The sequence below is a fragment of the Hippopotamus amphibius genome, chromosome 7 (assembly GCF_030028045.1).
Source record: "Hippopotamus amphibius kiboko isolate mHipAmp2 chromosome 7, mHipAmp2.hap2, whole genome shotgun sequence".
In the NCBI taxonomy this organism is placed as follows: Eukaryota; Metazoa; Chordata; class Mammalia; order Artiodactyla; family Hippopotamidae; genus Hippopotamus; species Hippopotamus amphibius.
Genome location: NC_080192.1, coordinates 34,359,833 through 34,383,040, shown reverse-complemented (window position 1 = coordinate 34,383,040; position 23,208 = coordinate 34,359,833). Strand labels below are relative to the sequence as shown.

The 23,208-nt window shown below is 34.2% G+C and overlaps 1 protein-coding gene and 1 non-coding gene across 5 annotated transcripts in view; both read right to left on the bottom strand.

The window, feature by feature from the left end:
* SLC6A15 (solute carrier family 6 member 15) overlaps window positions 1-23,208 on the bottom strand; it is a 48,294-nt gene that overhangs the window by 11,839 nt on the left and 13,247 nt on the right. For 2 of the 4 annotated variants that reach the window (XM_057743061.1, XM_057743060.1), the window contains exons 2-9: window positions 17,386-17,852; window positions 14,850-14,939; window positions 13,524-13,681; window positions 13,037-13,163; window positions 11,823-12,004; window positions 4,712-4,822; window positions 738-979; window positions 446-638 (exon numbers count right to left, since the gene is read on the bottom strand). In XM_057743061.1, coding sequence (XP_057599044.1) covers window positions 446-638; window positions 738-979; window positions 4,712-4,822; window positions 11,823-12,004; window positions 13,037-13,163; window positions 13,524-13,681; window positions 14,850-14,939; window positions 17,386-17,674 — 1,392 coding nt within the window. In that variant the 5' untranslated portion in view covers window positions 17,675-17,852. The remainder of the gene's footprint in view (window positions 1-445; window positions 639-737; window positions 980-4,711; window positions 4,823-11,822; window positions 12,005-13,036; window positions 13,164-13,523; window positions 13,682-14,849; window positions 14,940-17,385; window positions 17,853-23,208) is intronic. The other 2 variants (XM_057743062.1, XM_057743064.1) reach the window with 2 other exon arrangements.
* On the bottom strand, window positions 11,542-11,649 carry LOC130857967 (U6 spliceosomal RNA). Its single transcript, XR_009054951.1, has one exon. It is a non-coding gene; the product is annotated as a U6 spliceosomal RNA (small nuclear RNA).

Here is a 23,208-nt window from a genome sequence, read left to right as displayed (position 1 = left end):
CCTATGCTGTGTTTATTAAAATATATGACAGTGGCTAGAAAAAGGATTTAATCATGACTTATGGAACAGAATTGTTAAGATGGGCAAATATCATTCATGTGTTCAAACAACCATGCAATATGTAAATAATAATAATAATTCAAGTTTTGTATTACATATTATACCAGGAAAGGTACCAGACTAATTTCATTATCTGGGATGAAAATCACCTAATCTATATTCCTATTTTAAATTATTGTGTCTTAATCAGTGAAACTACTTTTTGAAGTAAAGTGAAATTTTTTGATTTAAGATAATGCGTTCTCTGAAATAAAGAATGGGAATTCTGAAACAGCGTGATCTTCAGCAGGCATTTTAAAGGTCATTTGACTAAAAGCAGTCTTCTGGATAATGCATATTTTAAGTTAACGAGAATTATTTTATTGCTTAAACGTAGCCTACTAACTTTGTTTAGCTCATCTTCAATTTGACAGGAATTGAGATGGAGAGCAGGAAACTCTTCTTCTTTCACTTTTTGAATGATGTCGTAAACTAAATGATAATCTTGCACAGAAACAGCTGAAAAGTTGATATGATGAGGAATAATATCTTGACTAATGTTGCCCATTTTCACAAGTTTGATGATCATTTCCGAATTTCTGAAAAGTGAAACAATATTAATGAACACATGGGTTTGGGAAGGAGATGTTTTTAAATATAATTATGCCATCAGAAGCTAAAGGAAATTAATAACCTACTCTGCAATGCATTTCTCATTTATGACATTTGCTTTGAAGCCCAGAACTGCAAACACCACCAATGTTGCCAGGATAGAAGTAAAAAAATTGATGAAGGACACCAGGACAGCATCAAAGTGGCAGTTGTTGTCTCTCTTGTTGTAGCTTGAAAAGGCAATGACACCACCAAATCCCAGACCTAAGGCAAAGAACACCTGAGCTGCAGCTTCTCTCCAGACCTTGGGCTCCAGCATTATTTCAAGCTGTTTAAAATTAAACATAATAGAAGTCAGACACAAAACAATAGTTCAGAATAACCTACAAGGAGTCGGTTCTGTTGTTTAAATATATCATAATGACACATGCACCGAAAGATTATTTAAAACGGGGAGTAATCTGTTCTTAAGTAGAAAGAACAAATTTTTCATTTAAGAATAATACAAGGAATATAAATAAGAAAGGCATAGACTATAGAAACTTTAGACAGAATGTTGCATGGAGAAAATGCTTATATAGGAATTTTTAAATATCTTTAAGACAAACCATCAAAGAACTATTTGCGAGAGAAATGAACTATCTTCAGTTATTCCTCTTTTTCTTTGTTTTCTTTCTAAAGCAAAATAAATGTTAGCCATAAAAGTTAAATAATTATTTAACTAATACCCTAAGTTTTATGTTTTCTGGTGAAGTCTAACAGCCAAAGCAGATAATAATTATAAGCTGCATAGAGCTGAACTATTTGTACTTTGCAATATTTACATAGGTATTATTCATTCATTCAGTAGTTTCATTCAGTAGTTTCCTGAAAGCCTTTTCTTTGAAAACTGAAGAAGTTGGACCATATCATCTCTAAGACCCTTTAGGATACAAAGTTCTAAAGTTTGGAATCTGTGCTGAACACATATTTCAAGTAACTCTGCTTCACTTCTTAAACAATTATCACTGTATATAACCAAACCTTTTAAATGGAACAATTAATATTAGCCATATCTGGCATAGACCTCAAGAAACAGTTAAGTTTGATTTCAGTAATAGTAGTGTTTAAATTTGTATTTTATCTCTTTTCACCATTGCAATGAAATTGCCTTTATTGGGAACAGTGCCAAATGTGGTAAAGAACATGAGTTTCACAGACGGTTTCAGATCCTGATTCTGCCATTTAATAATCTAAAAATAGTGCAACCAAGTGGCCTGTCCACTCTGAGTTTAAGCTTTCTCAACAGAAAGATGAGAGTAACAAGACATGTACTACTTATCACATTGCCTGCTGCATTCTAAGTCCTCAATAACTGCTAACATATGCATTACAGTGGCAGACACACCGATAAGACTATATATGCATCATCTCGTTCAATATTCACAGCAACCCATGAAATTGTGGCTAATAGTATCTGAATCTTAGAAAAGTTAACTGCCTCAGGCTACACAGCACTTCTGGGGTAGAGCTGAAATATGAACAGAGGTAGATTTCAAAATGCATAAGCTCTCAAATATTAGGATATGCTGTTCAATTAATTTTAGTGATTATTATTGAAATTTATGCAGTGTTGTCAAAATGACACCTAATCATGATTATATATATAATTTATTTGCAATTGACTAAAAATGCATACTATTTATTGACTATTGCTGCTACATTAACATTCTATGGTTGATACGGATCTACTAAAATGCACTCATTCAACTGTCTATCTCTACTTTGCCCACTAGATGGCAGATAACACCTATTATACTAAAGACATTCTGCTTCCTTCCAATTCGGGACCTAAATCTCCATTCTCTGGGAATATTTTCATGTGCTTAAGTACTTTCTCCCTTACATAAACAATGTAAATTAAAAAGTAATCGACAACTTCTCATCATTATGATATTAACTATCACATCCTACAGTGGCCTACTACAGAATCTTATCAACAGTCCATGAAAAGTGAGCTGAAGATATAATTAACTATATGGTAATAGTTATCTTCAGTTCTGGTTTAAAATGTTAATAGTGCTGCAGTTTTAAATACGGTGACCATGTAAAAGTGTCATATCAAAGTATTTAGATTCTAAAATATCTATTTAAATCAAATATTTAGAATTATATCACAAACAATTGCGAACTTAGAGAAAGATGATATTCCAGGAATTCACACCAAAGCTAGTTGTTTTAAATTCAGAAAACTTTCTTTCAATATTACAAATATAAATATTTTGGTCACTAAGTATGGCCCATTTGAGGCTGATTTAAATTATAATGTAGCTGAAATTCATAAATCTGAACTAATGATAAACTAAGGAGTTCCAACAACTCTAAATGATAAACACAACTTTTGAACTATTCGAGAAACCAGATCACAGTGTCAATGTTTTTGCTACTCAAGATTGAACACCAAGTTGGAACCAAATACACAAAGAACACAGCCTCTTTGACACAGTACCAAGGTAGCTGCCAGGAGTGACAGTTCCAGGGAGGCTGAAATCTTCTGCCCAAGTCCCTCAGCAGGATGCTTGGCTGCACAGTCATTCTTCAGACAACTTCCAAATTCTGAACTAATTTTGAAATTGTGTTTTTATAACTCGTTGTCTGCCTATGATAGAGTTAGCAAACTAATGTGACGTATAACTTCAGTGGATAACCAAAATATGAAGGTGAGTCAAAAATTATCTGCACTCCACCTGTAGAATTTATTTTCATTAACTTTTAGAAAAGACAAATACATCATTTTTCCACATAATCTCCTTGCTTTTCAATACACTTTGTCCATCTGTCCACGAGCTTTTGTATTCCCTCATTAAAAAAATGTTTTAGGCTGAGCTGCGAGCCATGAATGCACCACTGTCTTCACTTCTTCATCAGAAGTGAATCCAGCTCCTTTTTGATGGCTAACACTTGTGCAACCTTCCTTGAACTTCTCTACCCATTCATAAACACTTCTTCGCGACAAAACACCTTCTCCATACTGCATACAAAGTCTTCTATAAATAACGGCACCAGGTACACCCTCACCCTCAGACCACAGAAAAAAAGAATCACTGCACGCTGCTCTTCTTTCGTGCACATCACACGTGGGGCATCCATTTTTGCTGGTACTGCAGTTTCAAATGAACTGATGTAACACGTTCATACCTGCACAGCAGTGGCTGGGGAAACAGTAGCCTTGAATGGAAAGCATTGATAAGACAGTACAGCCAAAAGAAGTTTTAGTAGAACCAGAGTGCAGATAGTTTTTGACTCACCCTCATATATATACACCTCAAACTTGTTTTTGTTTTTTTTTCTTGTCAAATCAATATAACAAGTCCACAGGGACTGATTAATGAGGACAGCTCTAAGTTAAACAACAGAGTCTAAGTTCCGAGCCTTTTAGGAAACCTAATGAGAATTTTCCTAAAATGTATATGCATTTATAAAAGTTACAGAGCTTCCAAAATGCACTAATGTAAGTACTATTCCAGAAAATAAAAATCCTTGAAACAAAACAAAACAAGAAATCTTGAATTTCTCTGAGACAGGATTTAGAGGGCAATAGGGTTCTTAACCTGGGTCTGTGGATTTCAGGTTATCTGTCAACCTCCTGAGACACTAAGCAAATTAATATGTTCATTATTTTTTTCTGGTAAGAAGATCCCATTATCAGCTTTTTTTCAAAGCGGTCTATGTCACAAAAGGTTAAGGACCACTGAAATAGAGGAGGAAGAGTAAAGATTGAAAAGTTCTAAAATGTGCCAGTGTAAAACTGGGAAGTTAATTTATTATAAAATAGAAACTTTTGAAGTTTAAATAGTGAAACTTACGAATGGGGTCTTTAAAATTGGAGAGAGAGATGGATATAATTATAGATATTCAAAAGCTCTGGTTTTACAAGGCTGGTTAATATAACAGCTATAATTTAATAGTCTAGTGCACATAGGTTAGAACAATTATCCCTTAAATCTAACTGTGGGAACATTTTAACAATAAATATAAGGCTTTTGTGATTAGAAGCCTTAACTAGAAATACAATACATACCTCAGGGGTAAACATGTGACGGATGCCATCAATTGAACCATTTAAAAGGAGTGCTCTGATTAGGAAGCATATAAGTACCACATACGGGAACAGAGAACTAAAATACATGATCTGCAAAGAAAGAAAGACAAAAATAGGTGAGACACACTAATGACTATTTCCTTTCTCATAGTTAAGATTATGTGTTTTGTTCTATACTGTGAAAGTGACCCTTTTATTATATGATAAATAATGGCATAGCCATCATATTAGAATGGCTTATTAGCCTTGATTTGACGTGGAGTGAAGATCCTATTTGAGATATGACAAAAAATAAGAAATCTTCCTTATATTTAAACTCCTTTTAAATAAGCCATAGGTATGATATAACTTGAATAAACAGTGTTGATTCCTAACAGTTCGCATAGTTCACAAAATAAGCAATATTTAAGAAAAATGAATAAACACTAAACAGTAACTCCTTAACAAATTCCTATTTTATTGTTTCAATTAGCCAAAAAAAAAAAGTCTTTTTTTAAAAAGAAAATAAGCAAAATTCCATTATAATTCTGTAAAATTTCTGGAATAGAGAGTGGTCCCTGTTAAGGCTCCTACGGAACTTGAATAATAATGTAAAGGTTTTACTTTCTACTTCAGAAGTTTTCATCATGAAAGTGAAGCAAATGTTTATCATAGAAAAGCAATTGTCCTAACCAGACACGTACTGCCTCCTTGACATCGCCACGTGGTATCTAAAACTCCCCTGAATTTCCGCCAAAGCTGCCCCCACCCATCTCCATCTCCCAGCACCCATCCAGTTGCTGAAGTCAAACATCCAGAAGTAGTTCTGCACTATTTATAATATCCTCCTAGTTTCCTGGCTGCCACTTGGGTTATCTCATTACCTGCTTAACATACTTCAGGGATCTCTAATACAGTTGGAATAAAATGCAAATTTCTCCCCCTGGCCTGCAAAGCCTTCCCCTAGGCTGCCTACCTGCCTGCCCCACCACTCTTCCCCCAGCTGAGCTTCAGCCCGCCGGGAAACCAGCTCTTCAGTTTCAGGACCAGAGCAGGTTGCACCCTCAGTCTGAAGCACTCATCTCCCTCATCTCACAAGACTCCCTCCTCTTTGCTATTTTACGTCTCATCTTTACTTTCTCGAGTCTTTCTAGAACACCCAGAACAAGGCTATGCCTTTTTCCCAACTAATATGCCCCCATTTGCCCTTCCCTATGCCCCGTGAACCTTCAATGATATTAGTTTATTCTGTCTCAGCAGCACTAACACTGTTGAAATTATCTTGTGTTTGTTAGTTTTGAGTCTCCCTTACTGGAATATAAGGTCTGTGAAGACAAGGGTCTTTTCTCTCCTGTTCACTACCAAATCCCAAACACCTAACACAGTTGCTAACACATAGTAGGTATATATTATGTATCTGTTGAAGAAGGTATGGAGAGAGGGTGGGAAGAATGGAGAAAAAAACTGCTGTAGCAGAGGATGGCTCAGGCAGGTCGGAGACATTGAACCCTATAATAACCAGAGACGAACAACAGGCAAGTCAACACAGTGACTTTCACTTCTTCTATTGTACTGCACACTTAGTAATTAAGCATTCTAAGAAAAAAAAAAATGTTGCAAATAAAATCTCAGCATAATTAGCCTATTTTTCTAAAAATAATTATATTTTAATTTATTTAGTTATAAATAAGTATAATTTTTCAATCATTTCAAAATGGCGTAATTTTTAAATTGCATCCTTTCATCCACATTTTTTAATTTCTTTTTATCAGAATACTTTTAGATGGAGTACTTTTTTTTTTTCAGTCTTTCTGCCTACTTTTAACATTCTTTGAATTTGTTGGCCTACTATGTATCTATGCAAATAGACTTGATCTCACTTGAATTACAGCTATTCCTTTTATGATTCTTTTTCACAAAACTTGAGGCTAACCAGAAGCATGGATTCACTTTTGCACAATAGCTTTATTTTGTTTTTTTTTTTAACAGAACTCAAATGTGCTGCCTTATAAGTGACTTAAAGGAATTCCATTAACCCATTTATTTTAAAAGTGAAAATGAAGGCTGCACACTAATATTATCTGGATAGTTTGATAATGATTTTTTCCAATAAATAGGATATACCCTCAGTATATTTTTAATATAATTTCAAATTAGAAGCTAAAGGAAGGAATGATTCTTCCTGTTACCTGTATTTGCCCAAGGCTAAACAACTCTAACATCCCCGAATACGGTTCTCTTCCCCACATCCCATACCCAACTGATCAATAAGTCCAGCCTGACTTCATACTTGTCCCTCCATTTTCATTCTCAGTGATGTGTCACTTTTCACTATTAGCTTCCTCCTCATTTTGCCTCTAGCTTTTCCCTGCCAGCTCTACTCTTCAGCCCTGGAATTCACCACCCACACTACTGGTACCAGAATGATCTTTCAGAAGATCTGGTGGTGTTAATGAACTGCTAAAAACCTCAAACATTTCACACTGTTTAAGTAACACCCAGTCATTTTACCAGTGTCCACAGATACTTTAATACTTGCAATCAAATTACATTTCAAGACTCACCTCCCACAAGCTGCACAAACTTTATGTAAAAGTCACACAGGTTACTCAGCAGTCTTTGGGCTTTGCACATGCTGTTCTCCATGCCTCCAATACTCTCTCACTGAACTTTCTGGTGAACTCTTCTTCAACCATCAAACTCTAGCCCAAAAGTTACATCCTTTGTGAAGCCCGCTCCCAAATCCAGGTTTAATCTCAGTGGCTGCCTCTATGCTGTCTTGTACTTTTTATTTGCACCTCTTATTGCATGTTTTCTGTTGTAATTATTTGTTTCACCCATTAAATTGTGGGTTCTATGAGGATAAAGATCATGGCCTATTAACCTTTGCACATTCTTTGATGTTAAAAAAATATTGTACATTAAGAGAGAATTCATAGGAAGTTTTCCTTTCTGTACACATTCCCTAAAAAAAAAAAAAAAGGAAAGAAACAACAAAAAAACCCTCATCTTTATTCTACAGTATTTTTAAAATTATGTACTAATTACATGATCAGACATTTCAAATTTCACTTATTAATTCAACAAGTATTTGAGTTCTTAAAGATATTCATCTGGCTTCAGAGATAAGACTCTAGCATAGCTTCTTCCAAAAAGGAACAGGGAAATTTCATGTTGCATATAACAGAGAAAAGTAATCTTGACTGATTTTAAACACAAACACTTAAGTAACATTAGGTAGGTCACACCCAAATTTTCTTCTCCTGTGAGTAGGTAAAAGGACAAAATATTTATTAAATTCTGAGATTCAACGATCTGTCTTAAGTAGGCATTTTACAGAGGTATCCATGCTGTAAACACAAATTCTTTGCATTTAATCATATGGGTCTTATCATACAATACTAAAGGTGTCAGTTGCACAATATTATTAAAAATAGTTTAAATTCTACCTGACTGTGTAAAATGCTACCCCCCACTTTTGCCTTATTTTGTTTTTTGCATTGCTACCTGATACTATTTTATGATTTGTTTATTGTCTGCATCTGCCACTAGAATGGACATTCCATGAAGGCAGGTATTTCATCTGCCTTGTTCACTGCTGTACTTCCAGAGCGAGATCAGTGCCTGGCATGTAGTAGGTGCTCAGTAAATATGTTTTCAGTGAGTGGATGAATGATCCTTAAGTATTATTCTTAAGAACTTGTAAGTGAAACAATGAAATATGTTTCTTTGGCTGATTTTAAGACACCCTGGGCCTTAATAACTGAAATGCCTTTCACAGCAAGTACATTCAATAAGAGAGATAAGTTTATCAATCAAGACGTTGTACAAAAATATTTTCATTCTACTCACTTATTGAAAAACAGAAAAGATACGAAATCATTTAGCTGTTTTTTCTCTCTCACATATTAAAATGTTTCTTTTAAACATACCTTTAGAAAGAGTCACTCTCTCCGAGGATTTCATAGCCTAGTTCTAGCTCTGCCACTTATCAGTTGTTTAATTCTGACTAATTATTGATATTTATTCTTCCTAAGCTTAACTTTACAGTAAAATGGGGTAAGAACATGCAAATCATCTGGATGATAGAAAGATTAAACAAGCTAATGTATGCAGAGTAGTTCCTTAGCACGGCAGTAGCACTAATGGCAAAGTAGTACTAGTAGAAAATATTACCTTAGAGTTAGAAGACAGCCTAGGGCTTCTCATTTCTATCCTTCCCCTTGGGGGCAGGCATCCGCTTCATAGAGGCTCTAACAAAGGGACATGTCACCATACAACCTCTGTTGGACCACCACCAATAGTGCTGAGCTCTCTACCACTGAGACAACCAGTTTCATTGTTACCAGGCTTCCTTCCTGAAAGGTCTTCCTTTCCTTGAAGATTTACCACCACCCCACAACTTTCTATAATCCCCAATATTTGACCATGCTCCTGTTCTCTGTGACCACACAGAATAAGGCTTATTCCTCTTTTTAGTCAACCATTTGAAGATTGTGATCACAAAGTTGAGATATCTCTTTTCCATAAAAAAGGAGAAAATAAAGATTTCAGTAAAATATAGTATTACAGGTGTGGTTCAACTGACGTGTGCCTACCTGACCTAAAGGAGAATGACACTGTCACACTCCTCTCTAAATTCATGCAGTTTCCAATTAGTGTGTGTGTGTGTGTGTGTGTGTGTGTGTGTGTATTGGCCACACATATCACAAGCTGACTTTTCTTTTAGCTGTTAAATCCTCTAAGTTTTATTTTTTCACATACTACCCTTAAACTTCATTACCCTTAAACCACATTTCTCTATGCTGCACTTGTGTGATTGTTTATTTGGAGGCTTTTTTGTTTGGCAGGCAAACAGAGCTTCACATGTATTCCTAATAAATGTCTTATTATATTTAGCTCACTGTTTCAGAATGAGGAATTGTGACAATTTAGACTTTCATAACTTTGTTCATGTTACTTACAGCTTTCTCCGCATCTTGCTTACTAAATTTTTTTCTTAAGTCTGCTGAAACCCAACCCTTTCCCTGAAGCCTTCTCATGAAGTAATAAATTATACGTAGTCTATAAATTGTATTAAATTTTTCTAGATAAAGTTATATTACATGACATAGAAAAATATACCAAATGCTGTGAAAAGAAAAGATGGATATTTCTTTAAATGATAAGACACACACTCAGACACAGAAATAACATGTGGTGGTAAGACCTGAGCAGAGGGATTTTTGGACTTCTCTGGCTGACCACAGTTGGTTCTCATTCTATCAAATGGCATTACCTTAGGAAGCACATAAATGTGGTCAGATTTGCCTTAGGAATTTTCCTTTATTTATAACCTGATTGTAATGGGGCTCTGACATCATAGAAGACACGCCAAATGGAACCAATTAATTGAACATATTTAACCACAGAATACACTAACATGTACAAAAGATTGAAAAATACTCAGATGTATTATCTACCATATTCATTTCTGCAAAGGAGAAATAGTATGGAAGTTCCATCAGGAAGGTAAATGTAAAATCAGCTGCAATTTACAAAGTTTAAAAAAAGCCAAACATTTCTAATTAAATATGAAGTAACAGGAAGCAAAGATGAATTAGACTTCTCTTTGTTTACTATTCGGTGGGGAAAAAAAAACCCACAGTGAGAGACGTTACAGTGTTGCAATTAAAGAATATGGGCTTTAGATTTAGACAGAGCTGGGTTTGACTCCAGGTACTAGCACTTATTAACCATGATTCTTTGGGCAAGTTTACCTGTTTTCTCAAATTTGTTTTTTATCTGTAAAGCAGGTCTGAGAGTAACAATTACTTCTTAGAGTTTTGTTTGTTTGTTTAAGATTTAAATGAGATAAAGTATATAAAGCACTTATCACAGTACCTAGAGCAAAGTAAATGTGTCATAAATATTGGCTTCTGTTACAGTTCTTGCTCTGATCACTGTCAGAATCATCTCCATAATCATCATTTATTACCACTACTACTGCTGCTACCACTGCTATTCCCACTCTTATTAGTACGTGACGATAAGCTGCAATAGATCAGCCTGGAAAGATATATGGGCAGATCTATGCTTCGGAAAGAGAAAAACAGTAGAGGTGGATTGTTGAAAGGCAGAGAAGAAAAACCAAAATTAATTCCTGCTATGGTCCAGACAAAAGAAGTAAAGAGCTTTAAAACAATGGCAATAATGGGAAAAAGTGTAATATGAAAGCAAAATAGTGAATAACAATTACTTTCCTAATGCATCCTTTTAAAAAAAAGTATCTGATTGATTTCCTGGGGTATCTAGAATTTACTTAATGTCTTTCTCAACTACAGCCTTATAAAAATTTCTATTTTCCCTGACAGGCATGCCCTTTAGTCTTTCATATTACTCTGAGTTCCCGGTCGAGATTATCATAACTACCTAATGATCAGATCTTTAGGAAACACTCCACGCTAGACGATTTAAAAAATTTTTATGCAACTATTCCCTGGAGCACCTATAGTAGAGAAAAATGAATGATATAACACAAAGAAAATAAACAAATTCTTTATTCTACCACTTTTGCCAATTTCCATGACTTAGAGAACTAAAACATTAAGGTCAGCTGAATACCAGCAACAAGAAAGAACTTTTAGGTATTGACAAAAAAGCTCAAAACAGATCTTAATAAGGAAAGATTATAAATGATTTTAGATTTCATTATAAAACTTATCTTTATTTATGTAATTTCCTTGATTTAAACATTTTTTTTCTTATTTTTTCTTTTTTTTTATTTATTATTTTTTGGGGGGTACACCAGGTTCAAGCATCTGTTTTTATACACATATCCCCATATTCCCAAAAATATGGAACGCTTCACGAATTTGCGTGTCATCCTTGCGCAGGGGCCATGCTAATCTTCTCTGTATTGTCCCAATTTTTAGTATATGTGCTGCCGAAGCGAGCACTAAACATATTTTTTAAAGCACTACTTTTTACCAATCTTCAATTAACTGCCCAGAATGAAGTGCCACTTGCACTTTACCCACACAGATTTATGGGGGGAGTGGGGGGTAGGAATAGTTCCCAGGAATGGTGATTAGGTGTTTAGCAGCAGCAGGAGGGGCTCCAACATACTAACTTTTCCAGAAGACTGAATGCCTTTGATCATAGCCAAGCACACCACAACCCAGGCAGCCAGTAAGCAGACGGTCATCTTCCAGTTTAAGCCCCCACTTTCAGAAATGGAACTGGAAATATTCAGCGCTTCTCTGTACCAATAATAGGTAGTGGCAGAACTTTTTTCACATTCTGGCTCTACCACTGTAGAAAGAAAGTTAACACAAACATTTCAGACTATAAAGAGTAATGAGGCCATTTTATCCCCATAAGCCTGTAAATCAATTCTTAACTTTTCCTAGAAAAGTACTACTATCCTACAGAAACATTTAAATCCACGATGAAACCTCAATTGTGCAAAAATGTGAAAAAATCAACAAACGTGAATTCTCTTTGATATTTCTTGTACACATCTCTAAAATAGGAATATGTGAGCTTTTTATCAAGGTGATTAAAACATATCAGGTTTATAGTCCCTTCTGCCCCCTGAATTATCTGATTAACTTCCTGGGGTCAGAGCTGTCAAAAATGCTAGTTTCTAGCCATATGTGACTTTTTAAATGAAGCTGGTCTAGAGTGACTTGTGCTGTAAATATAAAATACAAAGGGGTCTTTGGAGACTTAACATAAGGAAAACAATGTAAATTATTACATTACTAATTTTTGTATTAATTATATGTTGGAATGTTAAAATTCTGGATATACTGGATTAAATAAAATATTTCACCTGTATCTTTGTACTTTTTGTAAATATGGCTACTAGGACATTTTAGATTACATATGTGAGTTGCATTCTATATTTACTGGGCAGCGCTAGGGAAGTGTTCTTTATATTCTAGGATATAAAAATAAATGATAGGAAATCCACAGAACAACAGAACCTAAGACATGAAAACATTCCTTCAATCTAAATTCTTCTTTTTGTCCTCTTTTTTAATGAAAATTAAGGCATCAAGAAAGGTGTACAAAATAAAATATTGTCAAAGTTTACAACTGAAAGCTTATAATTTTTTACCCTAACATCATGGGGCCCAATAAAATAACTTGGAAAGAGCTAGATAAATTAAATGATGCCAAACATCTATCTTTCTGAGTATGTTAAGGAAAATTTGTTATAATAACAATGTTGAAAGATTTTTCCACATTATTTTTAAAAAGAAAAAATATGTTGAAACTGCTGCCTTTACCAACTTTATGATCTTTCGATACAAAAACATTAAATTGTACACGACTTACAAGTGTGTGAAGCATTTTTCACCAAAGGACACTGATCCCAAGGTAGAGGTTGCTGAAAAGACTGAGAAAAATAAAACAAACTCCAGCCAATGATGACATTGTAATAGAGAGCCACAAAAAAGCATACCTGCAAAATAAAATAGTGTGATTACATTAAACCTCTCATGCCCCTTCCTTTGAAGCAATGAGAAGAAATGCATAAAAGCCCATTTAATACTTTAAAAAGCCTCCTCATTTTATTTTTATTTGAAACACATTTTTTCTAAAATGATGACTCATAGTCCTTAAAAACATGCATTAACAAGATTGAACTACATTAATATATACAGTTTGTTTTGTGTATTAGTGCAAGCTCCAGCAGTGTTTTTTAAAACGTGATTAAAGAATTGAGTAGAAATACACACCCAAAGCTTTCACTTAAATGCAAACTATATAATTATAAACCCTGTAAAAAATTATATGGCATGTACCATACCAGGAAACTTACTACACAACTTGCAAATCCAATCCCTCCCAGTTTAGGGCTTATGTAATTCCACACACCAATGCTTCCTCGCCGAATTCTTTGACCCACAGAAAGTTCCAGGAAAAAAAGGGGAATACCTATTACCAGAAGCAGTATTAAATATGGCAAAAGATAGGCACCTACAGAGACAAGAACAAATAAAACAGATTATATTTTCAACAGTCACAGTAGAGAATACACTAATTCTGATTATCTCATGAAAGATGACATTTATACTTCCATATAGCATAATTATAAAGGACTTTAAGGAAAATGCAATTTCATAACTTTTAAGCTTTCTGGTATTTGCAACCTGAATTTGACTGCTCAGAGTTTTTGATTAAAAAATAATTATGAAAAAAGTAAGGATATCGATGAATTTTTGCTTCACTTTATTGAAAGGGTAAAACAACTTTATCTTTCATAAAAATAATCGATTCCTTAAAATTAATTATTTTCTCAAACAGGTTTCACAAACTCCTGGCAATCTTATTCACATGATGTTAATTAAGTCATTTATTAAATTTTATTCAACCTCATCTAAATCATGCATTTCAAATCTGATAAATCAAAATGAATGAGATGTTGTGGTATTAAAACTGACTCTTCCTAAATAACAACAAGAAAGAAGAACTGGCTGCTTAGACTGAAAGAGAAAGAAAAAAGAGAAAGAACTTCTACCATAGACAAATGTCATTTTTTCCCCATATATACATCATATAAAAAGTTCACTTCAGGAAATATGTAATTTTTTGTCTTTCAAAATTCTGTTAAGGGGTAGAGGGGACTGACTGAAAAACAGATATTTAATAGCTATTGTAAAATACATGTGCTTGTAGTATTGTTTTCATACTTAAAAATATATATATTATTTTACAGCTAAATTTTCACTTAAGACATATGACTAGTGATTTTAAAATGCACTGAATAGTTTGACAATGTTAATATTAGACTCTATTAATTGATAAAGTCAAATATGAAACCTGTACTCATTTCTACATAAGAATACATATGCAAATGTTTCATTAAATAACCTTTAAAATGGACTTGCTACATTCAAATTTCATACCTGGAGTTTTGCTCAACCAGATACTGCCAAGTGGGTCACATAATCGATGGCACTAATTCCCTTTTAAAAGAGGAGGCCATTTATTATATTTTCTCATTTTAAAAAAGTGTTTAATGGTATTGAATAGATTTTGGAAGCTATTCAAATTGTTCTGGTACCTATTCTGCTGAAGAAGTATATGTTAACGATTTTTTTTCAAATCATTTATCTCAGTATGTATATATCTCTGAAATAATTACCATATACAAGAATATCCCTGAACATGGTGGTTGGCAGAAAATCTCTACTCTCTTCCAGCTGATTTTCAGTCTTTGAGGCATGAGTTGACTCTGCAAAGGGGTATGCAATGTAAAGCACCGATGCACGAAATTATAAAACAGAATTATCAAAATTCAAATTCTAAAATGATTAATAACATTCAGGCACTAATAACCTGAAAATGTTTCCTGAAGGACTGAAAATGCATTTTAACACCTGCCTCAAATCCGGGGGTGTCAATAGGTTTATGTGTGTGTGAATGACTAGAAGAAAAAGAGAGAATGGGTTAAGATTGAACTCTTTGGGGACGTCTTCTCAGTTATGTGTACATGATATATTATTAGATACCTAGCCTTTCCTTCTAACTCAAATCACTCTAACAAGAGCCCCCCGTAACAAAACTAGTCATCGCTAAAATACAACGGAGCATTTACTATTTGCCAGGCACATTTCTATCCGTGTTATGTGTAGTTTTTCATTTATTCCTCATTTATCCCTCAAAAATCCAGTGCGGTAAGTACCATTATTTTCCTCATTTTACAGGTGTGGGAATTAAGACAGAAGAGGTAAGTTAATTGCAAAAGGTCACCTGGATAGTGTGGGAAAGAGCCAGGCTTCATAGTCAAATTGACTTCAGAACTTGAGCTGGTAGCTTCTATATTATAACACTTACTAAGCTTAATCATTGTGCTTTAAGTAATATCTTCAGACAAACTTATATTGGTCTATTACTTTTTATTCTGTTATTCATAAAGTGCCTCAAATGGTAAATCAGATTTAGGTAACCTGAGACTTACTAAACAAATACCTAGATGGCTCAATCAATACTGCATGCTGAGTATTACCTTTTGAACTCCAACAGCCCATCTCGAAATGATAAAGTCCATTGGTGTTTTATAATATCACTCTCTAGCATTTGAGGAAACAATACTAGGAAGGGCATCTTGACTCTCTTTACATATGAAAGTAGGGAGGAGGAGCCATTTTTACTAACAACTGATTATGAACTATGAGCTCCTTTACAGCTCTCCACCAAGACAAATACTGCGTTAGCTGGCAGAGCAACCTGAGTTTTCAGCCAAGACAGCTGTCTTCCTTAATGGTATGGCCAGTAAGGCTCATAAGGAGAAAGGTCTGAAAATGAGAATTCATCTTCTGCCAGTCTTGCAAATGGGATGATTTGTGAGAAACAAAAAGCAGGGTAATACATACCTGCTTGTAGCTGATTTGATAAATAATTCGTCTCTGATGTTAAAAACTAGCTAAGGAGCTTGCAGTTTCAGTGGAGTGATGGATAGTGCGTCACCAGCTTCGTGTGCTGATTCTTACCTCTCAGGCAGATTTGTCAAACAGGCTACTTTTCCCTAGTTGAATTAACTAAGCAAGACCTTAAACATATTTTGTCACCACGACACCTTAGCTTTTTATCTCTTAGTGACTAAAAGGAAACCATTTCACATATGAATGGTTGTATTATTTCATTTGATTTATAGGTTGTAACTACATTAAAAATAAAATAAAGCCATGGTTTTGTCCAGTCGACAAAGCTATCACAAACTGGAATCAAATACCAAAATATTCATTCTTTCCTTTATGTGCTGAAATGCCACTTACAGAATATTTAGTGTTTCACCACACTTGTTTTAACAGGTTCCATACATGTATAAAGATAGTAATGGTAAAGAAAGTAAAGCTTAATATTAATGTTATTTTAATTCAATAACCCCACATTTAATCTTCAGTTTGACTTCAGTGTGCTATTGAGCTTGTATCCTATGTGAACAATCTATTCTTTTGTATGTTTTTGTTTTCTTGATTTAAGACAGTTTTCACTAAGTAACACTTGGTAATTATATGCATAAATACAAAAAACTACATGTCATGTTGATGTAAATAATTTGTTTAAAATTAAGAATGCTAACTGCTTTATGGCATCTTAAGGATGCTAATATCTAAGGAAGAAGACTATCCGGCATTATATTAAGTATCTGGTTAAATTCCTTCTACTGGGATCTACAAAGTTCTGGTCGGCATTTGAAGACTGTAATCATTCTAAATTATATGTAATTTTGGCCCTTTTGAAGAGTGAAACAACTTAAAATTCAGAGTTAATACATTGTGGACAGAAAATTCTCTCTGTCTTGTTCATCAATATCGTCTTATATCAGAAACTTGAGGATTTTCTCCAAAGTGAGTAACTGAGAGGCACAAAGAATGGAACATTGGTTAGAAAAGTCAGTAACTTAGAGATGTTAATAGCATCCACAGAGAGAATTTGAGAATTTGTGACCTTAAGCGATCCTTGAGTATTCATAGCAAGCCATCTGCTCCTATGGAAACCCAATCTGAAAACAGAGCTGAACTCACTTCCAACAAAGGCACCTCCCTGGTTTTACAGAGGAATTCATAGTTTCTAAAGTAGTGAGACTGCAGCAACAACAGGGGCTATTTGACATAAGCAGCTGCAATTTACTCAGCAAGGTATCACTCGAAAAAAAGCACAAAACAGAAACTTACCACCCCCATTCTTCTGACAGAGGTATGGGAATCGCCACACGTTCCCTAATCCTACAGAAAATCCAACCTGGGCCAGAATGTATTGTAGTTTACTGTTCCATGCTGGTCTTTCATCTTCAACTTCAGATTCTTCTTCAACATCTGTGTCTTTCTCTTCTCGGACGTCAACAATTAGTTCACTTTTCTTAAAAGCATCATCAGCTGAGTCTTCATTGGAAAGAAGGTCTTTGACAGACTCAATAACCTCATCATCTAATTCTCTTTTTACCACCTTGCTGTTCTTAGGCATTGGAAAGCGCGGGTAGTGGTATTTTTTAAAATTCCCTTTTGGCAGATTTATTAATTCTTTTTAAAAATATGTTAGTTGATATAAATAAAAGGTGGAGGAGGAGAGCAAAGAAATCCTTGATTCAAGGTGATAAAGTCTTATAGATCCTAGATCTGTATGTCCAGTATTCTGTAAGTACCTGTAAAATTTTAAGTTGAAAAACAATAATATTTAATGAGGAAAAATATTTAAAATACCAAAGACCCTTTCTTATTTTTACTATGAAAATGCTACAGAGTACAAAACATATGACTGTCTTTGACCTTTCAGAGTTTAATCTTTCCGGAAGTATGAGAATTATAAAGTACACAAGGGCTTCACACACATTTTCTTTTAGCTAACTTCTTCCTTCTTGCAAAAATCTACTTTGATGTCAGATATACTCCGTTGCATAATGTATACTCGGTTCATTCGTAAGTAGAATTTTGAGACCCTTTTCCTTAATTCTTCCTTTTTCCCTCTGTGACTAAAGTACATCCCTTATTTTATTACTTATAGAATTATGTAACCAATTGCATGCCATCCCTGTAAATGTGTCTTATAGAGAATTTCTTCTGTTGGCATATTTATCTACTCATTCATTTGATATTAGGGGAAAAGACATTAAGGGATACATTGGGGCAGGGGAAATTTCACCTCCTTCCCTGCTTAGTTCTTTTGTTTGGTAATTAAAATGACATAAGGCAGATTAACAGGAAAAAAAAATTATTATTTGCACACAGGAAATCCACATAAGAATTCCAAAGACAACAAGACAAAGAAAGGTATATATATTATTCTGGACTAAGAAGGAGGTTGGGGATGCTTCAAGGGGAAGTAAAAGAATTCAAAGGAAGATAAAAAGGGTTAATGTTTGGTAAACAAATGTTTGCTTCATGATCCAAAGACAATGGGACACAAAGAGAACTTTGATCAAATGGGATTTGCTAGGTTCCTTCCTGTCTACTACACCTAATACTTGACTATAGTTATCAATGGTGATAGCACCTTCCTGGGGGAGGCCACCTATCTCAAATTCCTTTAGGCAGTAAGGGGGGAATTCAAAGGTTCCTTCTGAGTCTTTAGGGCTTTGATTGTTTTCAGCTCAAAGTAATTTGCGTGCCAGAGTGGCACATCTTGGGGTGACCTGCCCTGAACACCATCAGATACAAACATTAATGAAACATACGATATCTGCTTTTAAGGAGTTATATCTAATACAGAGAAAGGCACATCCTAAATAACTACACCACCCTGCACAATTTAAGTGACCCAACACCACTGCAATAGGAGAGACCAGGAACGTTGGATAAAAGTGAACTTAAGAGTTGAGCAGAAATGGAGTGGGCCACACCAATCATAAGGAAAAGCATAAACAGATTCAGGAAGTGGTAAAAATTTGTGATATTTGTGTGTACACTCTCTCACACGACTGAAGAAAAACAATGCCATCACCTTGGCATTTTTCCCTTTCTCTATTTCTGTTTGCATTATATTGCATATCCTTTCTCCATTCAGATACAGACCAAGTTTAAGTATACAAGGCATGTCTACAAACCAAGGAGACTGTTCATTTTTTTTATTGAAGTAGAAATGATTTACAATATTGTGCTAGTTTCGGGTGTACAGCACAGCCGTTTGTTTTGGTTTGGTTTTGCAGATTCCATTATAGGTTATTACAAGATATTGAGTATAATTCCCTGTGCTATACAGTAAACCCTTGTTGCTTACCTACTTTATATGTAGTAGTTTGTATCTGTGAATCCCATATGCCCGATTTGTCTCCCCCACTCCCCTTTGGTAACCGTAAGTCTGTTTTCTATGTTTGTGACTCTGTTTCTATTTTGTATTCATTTGTATTATTTTTCATATTCCGCATATAAGTGATATCATTTGGTATTTGATATCATCTTTCTCTGACTGACATATTTCACTAACCATAATATTCTCTAGGTCCATCCATGTTGCTGCAAATGGCAATATTTCATTTCTTTTAATGGCTGAGTAGTATTCCAATATATATTGGTATATATGGCATATATATATATATATATGCCAATATATATATAGGCTCTTCTTAAGCCAATTGTCTGTTGATGGGCACTTGGCTTTCTTCCATGTCTTGGCTATTGTAAATAGTACTTCTTTGAACATTGGGGTTCATGTATCTTTTTGAAGTAGAGTTTTCCATTTTTCTAGATATATACCCGGGAGTAGAATTATTGACCCTATGTTAGCTCTATTTTTAGTTATTTTAAGGAGCATCAATACTGCTTTCCACAGTGGCTGCACCAATTTACATTCCCACCAACAGAGTACAAGGGTTCCCTCCCTTTTTTAACACATGCTCTCCAGTATTTATTATTTGTAGACTTTTTGATAATAGTCATTCTGTCCAGTGTGAATTTGTCTACTTTAAAAAGCGACTAAACACATGAGAGCTTCTCCTCAAAATTGAATCAGGAAGCTTTAAAAATGATATCCCAAGAATTCTGCCATTCATTGCTAGAAGAAAAAATGGAATTCTTTGATGGAATTGCTGTTAGATTTACATGAAAAGTCAGAGAAACAGTCTGTCATACTTTATCTTATAATCTTAATGAAAAAGACAGGGTGCTGGGTAATGCAATGAAAAGAAAAATTCTTTAACTTGACCATATAACTATTTGTCATTTTTACATTTGTGTGTTTCATTGTTTCCAAAATTAAAATATATATCCTAAGAAAAAACACTCATTAAGATTTGGTGAAGATTAACAGGAAGACTATGAAGGAAATTCTGAAAGAGAAGCAATTCTCAGAATATTCCGAATAACAGACACATCTCTAGGATAACTGAAAAACTTCTCATGGTGACTATTTTAAAGAGGCCAACAAGGTTTGGCTATGGGAATAGTTTCATGAGGTTAGGGATTATGTCTGTTTAATTTGTATTATTTCCTCCTAGAGTACAACAAGTATTAGTGGAATAAAAGAATAAATATAACCATTGAAAAACTGAAATAAGCTAATTTTCCAAATAGTTTTTGCTGGAAGAAAACAAGCTGACATATAAGAAATTGTGATTTGTAAGACATGAATTATCTAAAGGTCCACATTTTTTGGATCATCTAATGATAAACTCCATAGTAACTTCATTGATACATGGATAACAGCATTTGTTTCAATCTGACGAGCTTGGAGTTACGTCTTAGCTCTTTTACTTAGTTATGTAACTTCTCATAGTTATATGACTCTTAACTTAGTTTCCTCAATAAACATTGGTCTGTTATTCCTTTTGCTTTTTTCCATACAAGTAGAAAAGAAAGGGCTGTATTGAAGTTTAAAGATAATATTACAGTGAAAACACCTACCAAATTTTAAAGACAGTGTCACTCATGAACCTTCCTCAAATTAATTATCTCAGAATTGTCGTATTTCTTCTATATATTTCTAGTCTTTGAAGGAAAGAAATGAACGATAACAACTTTGGACACTGTTGCATGTTTTTATATATCCAATGAATAACCATACCAATTATATAGGATCTTTTGGCTAAGTTTAGCTTAAAAATTCCTACCGACTACCCCAAGTTCATATTCTTATAAAAAAAAAAAATCAGTATCTAATGGAAACAAAATTTAAATGCAACTTTCTATTTTAAGTGCCTAAAATATACTTAACTACATATACAGATTTATAATGCAATAATCTTAGGTAACCTTTATGAAACTTAAAACTTTTAAAAAGAGATGTTAAATATTTATTTGCATACATTTAAGTTCCTTTTCTATTATAAGCAAAAAAAAAGTGATAGTACATGAATAATATCACAAGTAAAATAACTTACACTCTCTTATCTCACTCTGTTTCTTACCTTCTCCCACTTCCTGCTCCTATCTGGGATGGCTATAGGAAAATATTGGATGGGGTTGCAGTTAACATTGAAATTTCCACAATAACACGTAAGTGTTGGGGAAAAAAGTGTATCTCTTCTTCAATAGGCCATAAGCTCTACTTGGAGAATGACTTTATCTTACCAATCTCGCATTCTCAATGTTTAAATTTGTCTGTCAAATAAATGAAGTATGACAGAATAATATTATATAATAATTACAAGTATTTCACATTATTACACATTTGGTTTTTGTTTTTGTTTTTTGCCTTTTACCCCAAGTCCATATCTTTACTGATTGAGAGGGATTTCTTTCTTATATAGTGGCTGCATATAGCCAAAAGATATAAATTGAGTTTCTGAGTGGGTTTGTAAAAACTTAGTATATGAGACAACAATTTGGAGGGCAAATTAACTTCAAATTTTCAACACCTGACTTTTTTGAAAGAGAAATTTTTTAGGAATGCCAAAAGCTTGCCTGAAGAACTTATTCCAGAAAAGTATGCCATAAACAAAGATTTAAAAGTGTTATTGACTATTGCCAAAAGTGTGTTACTGTTGCTACGAAGCAGGAATGTCCAGGAAGGATGTGAAGTAGTGGGTGACAGAGTATTGGTAGTCTACAGGTCATGCATGCAGTAGGATAATCAGAATCAAGTACTGTAACTGCACAGTCTCTGCCAGATTAGCACCATCCACTCCTAGGGGAGTCCACTCCTAGGACAACAAGCTATGGTACTGCTCTTCATCTGTATCTAGGAGTTGCATTAGCTGCCCTCAACATTACCAGGTAAGATCCTCCTATCTACAATGGAGTAACAGACAGGTAAGAGCAGGGGTCAAGAAAATACTGTGCATGAGTCCAATACAACCCATGGTCTGATTTCATAAATAAAATTATATTGGGACATAGTTACGCCCACACATTTACTTATCTCCGATGGTCAATTTTGTGCTGCAGCAACTGAATTACTTTGTATGGATTGCAAAGCCTTAAATATTTACTACTGAAAAAATTTGACAACCGCTGTTCTAGAGATTACATCTGAACTGAAGATGCAGAGTACCCCAGATCACTCCATGCTTCATTTGCATGGCTCTATTTTTTTTTTATCATATAGTGTGACAAGATAGAAATCTCCCCATTCAAAGATGAGATTATTTACTAAGTAATTATGAGATTATAAATAATTATGAGTTTAATTCCTAAGAATGACAAAGAGTTTTACATAGAAACAGGGAGATGGAGGGGTAGTAGTTTAGGGGGAAACAAAAACAAAAGATAAATGTAGAATATGTTAGGAAACAGAATAGAATTAATAAAACATAAAATACTAAAAGATAAAATAACAGAGTTTTGCTAAGACCTGTATTATCTAGTAATAATAATGTAGAAGGGTCAACACTGAGAAATTACTGGGATAACGATTCCTAGGGATTTCAAGCAGAAGTAGAAAGGAGAAATAAAGAGATTTCTCAGAATATTCAATCACCTCTATTAAAAACAAACAGAAAAAAAATACTTGGTCTCCAATTTTTATACTCAACTACTTTGTATTCCGATGATAAATGTCACAGGCAAATATTCTCATCTGATGAGAGATCTGATGAGCCCTTTTGGGGAAGAAGAGGGACATGCTTC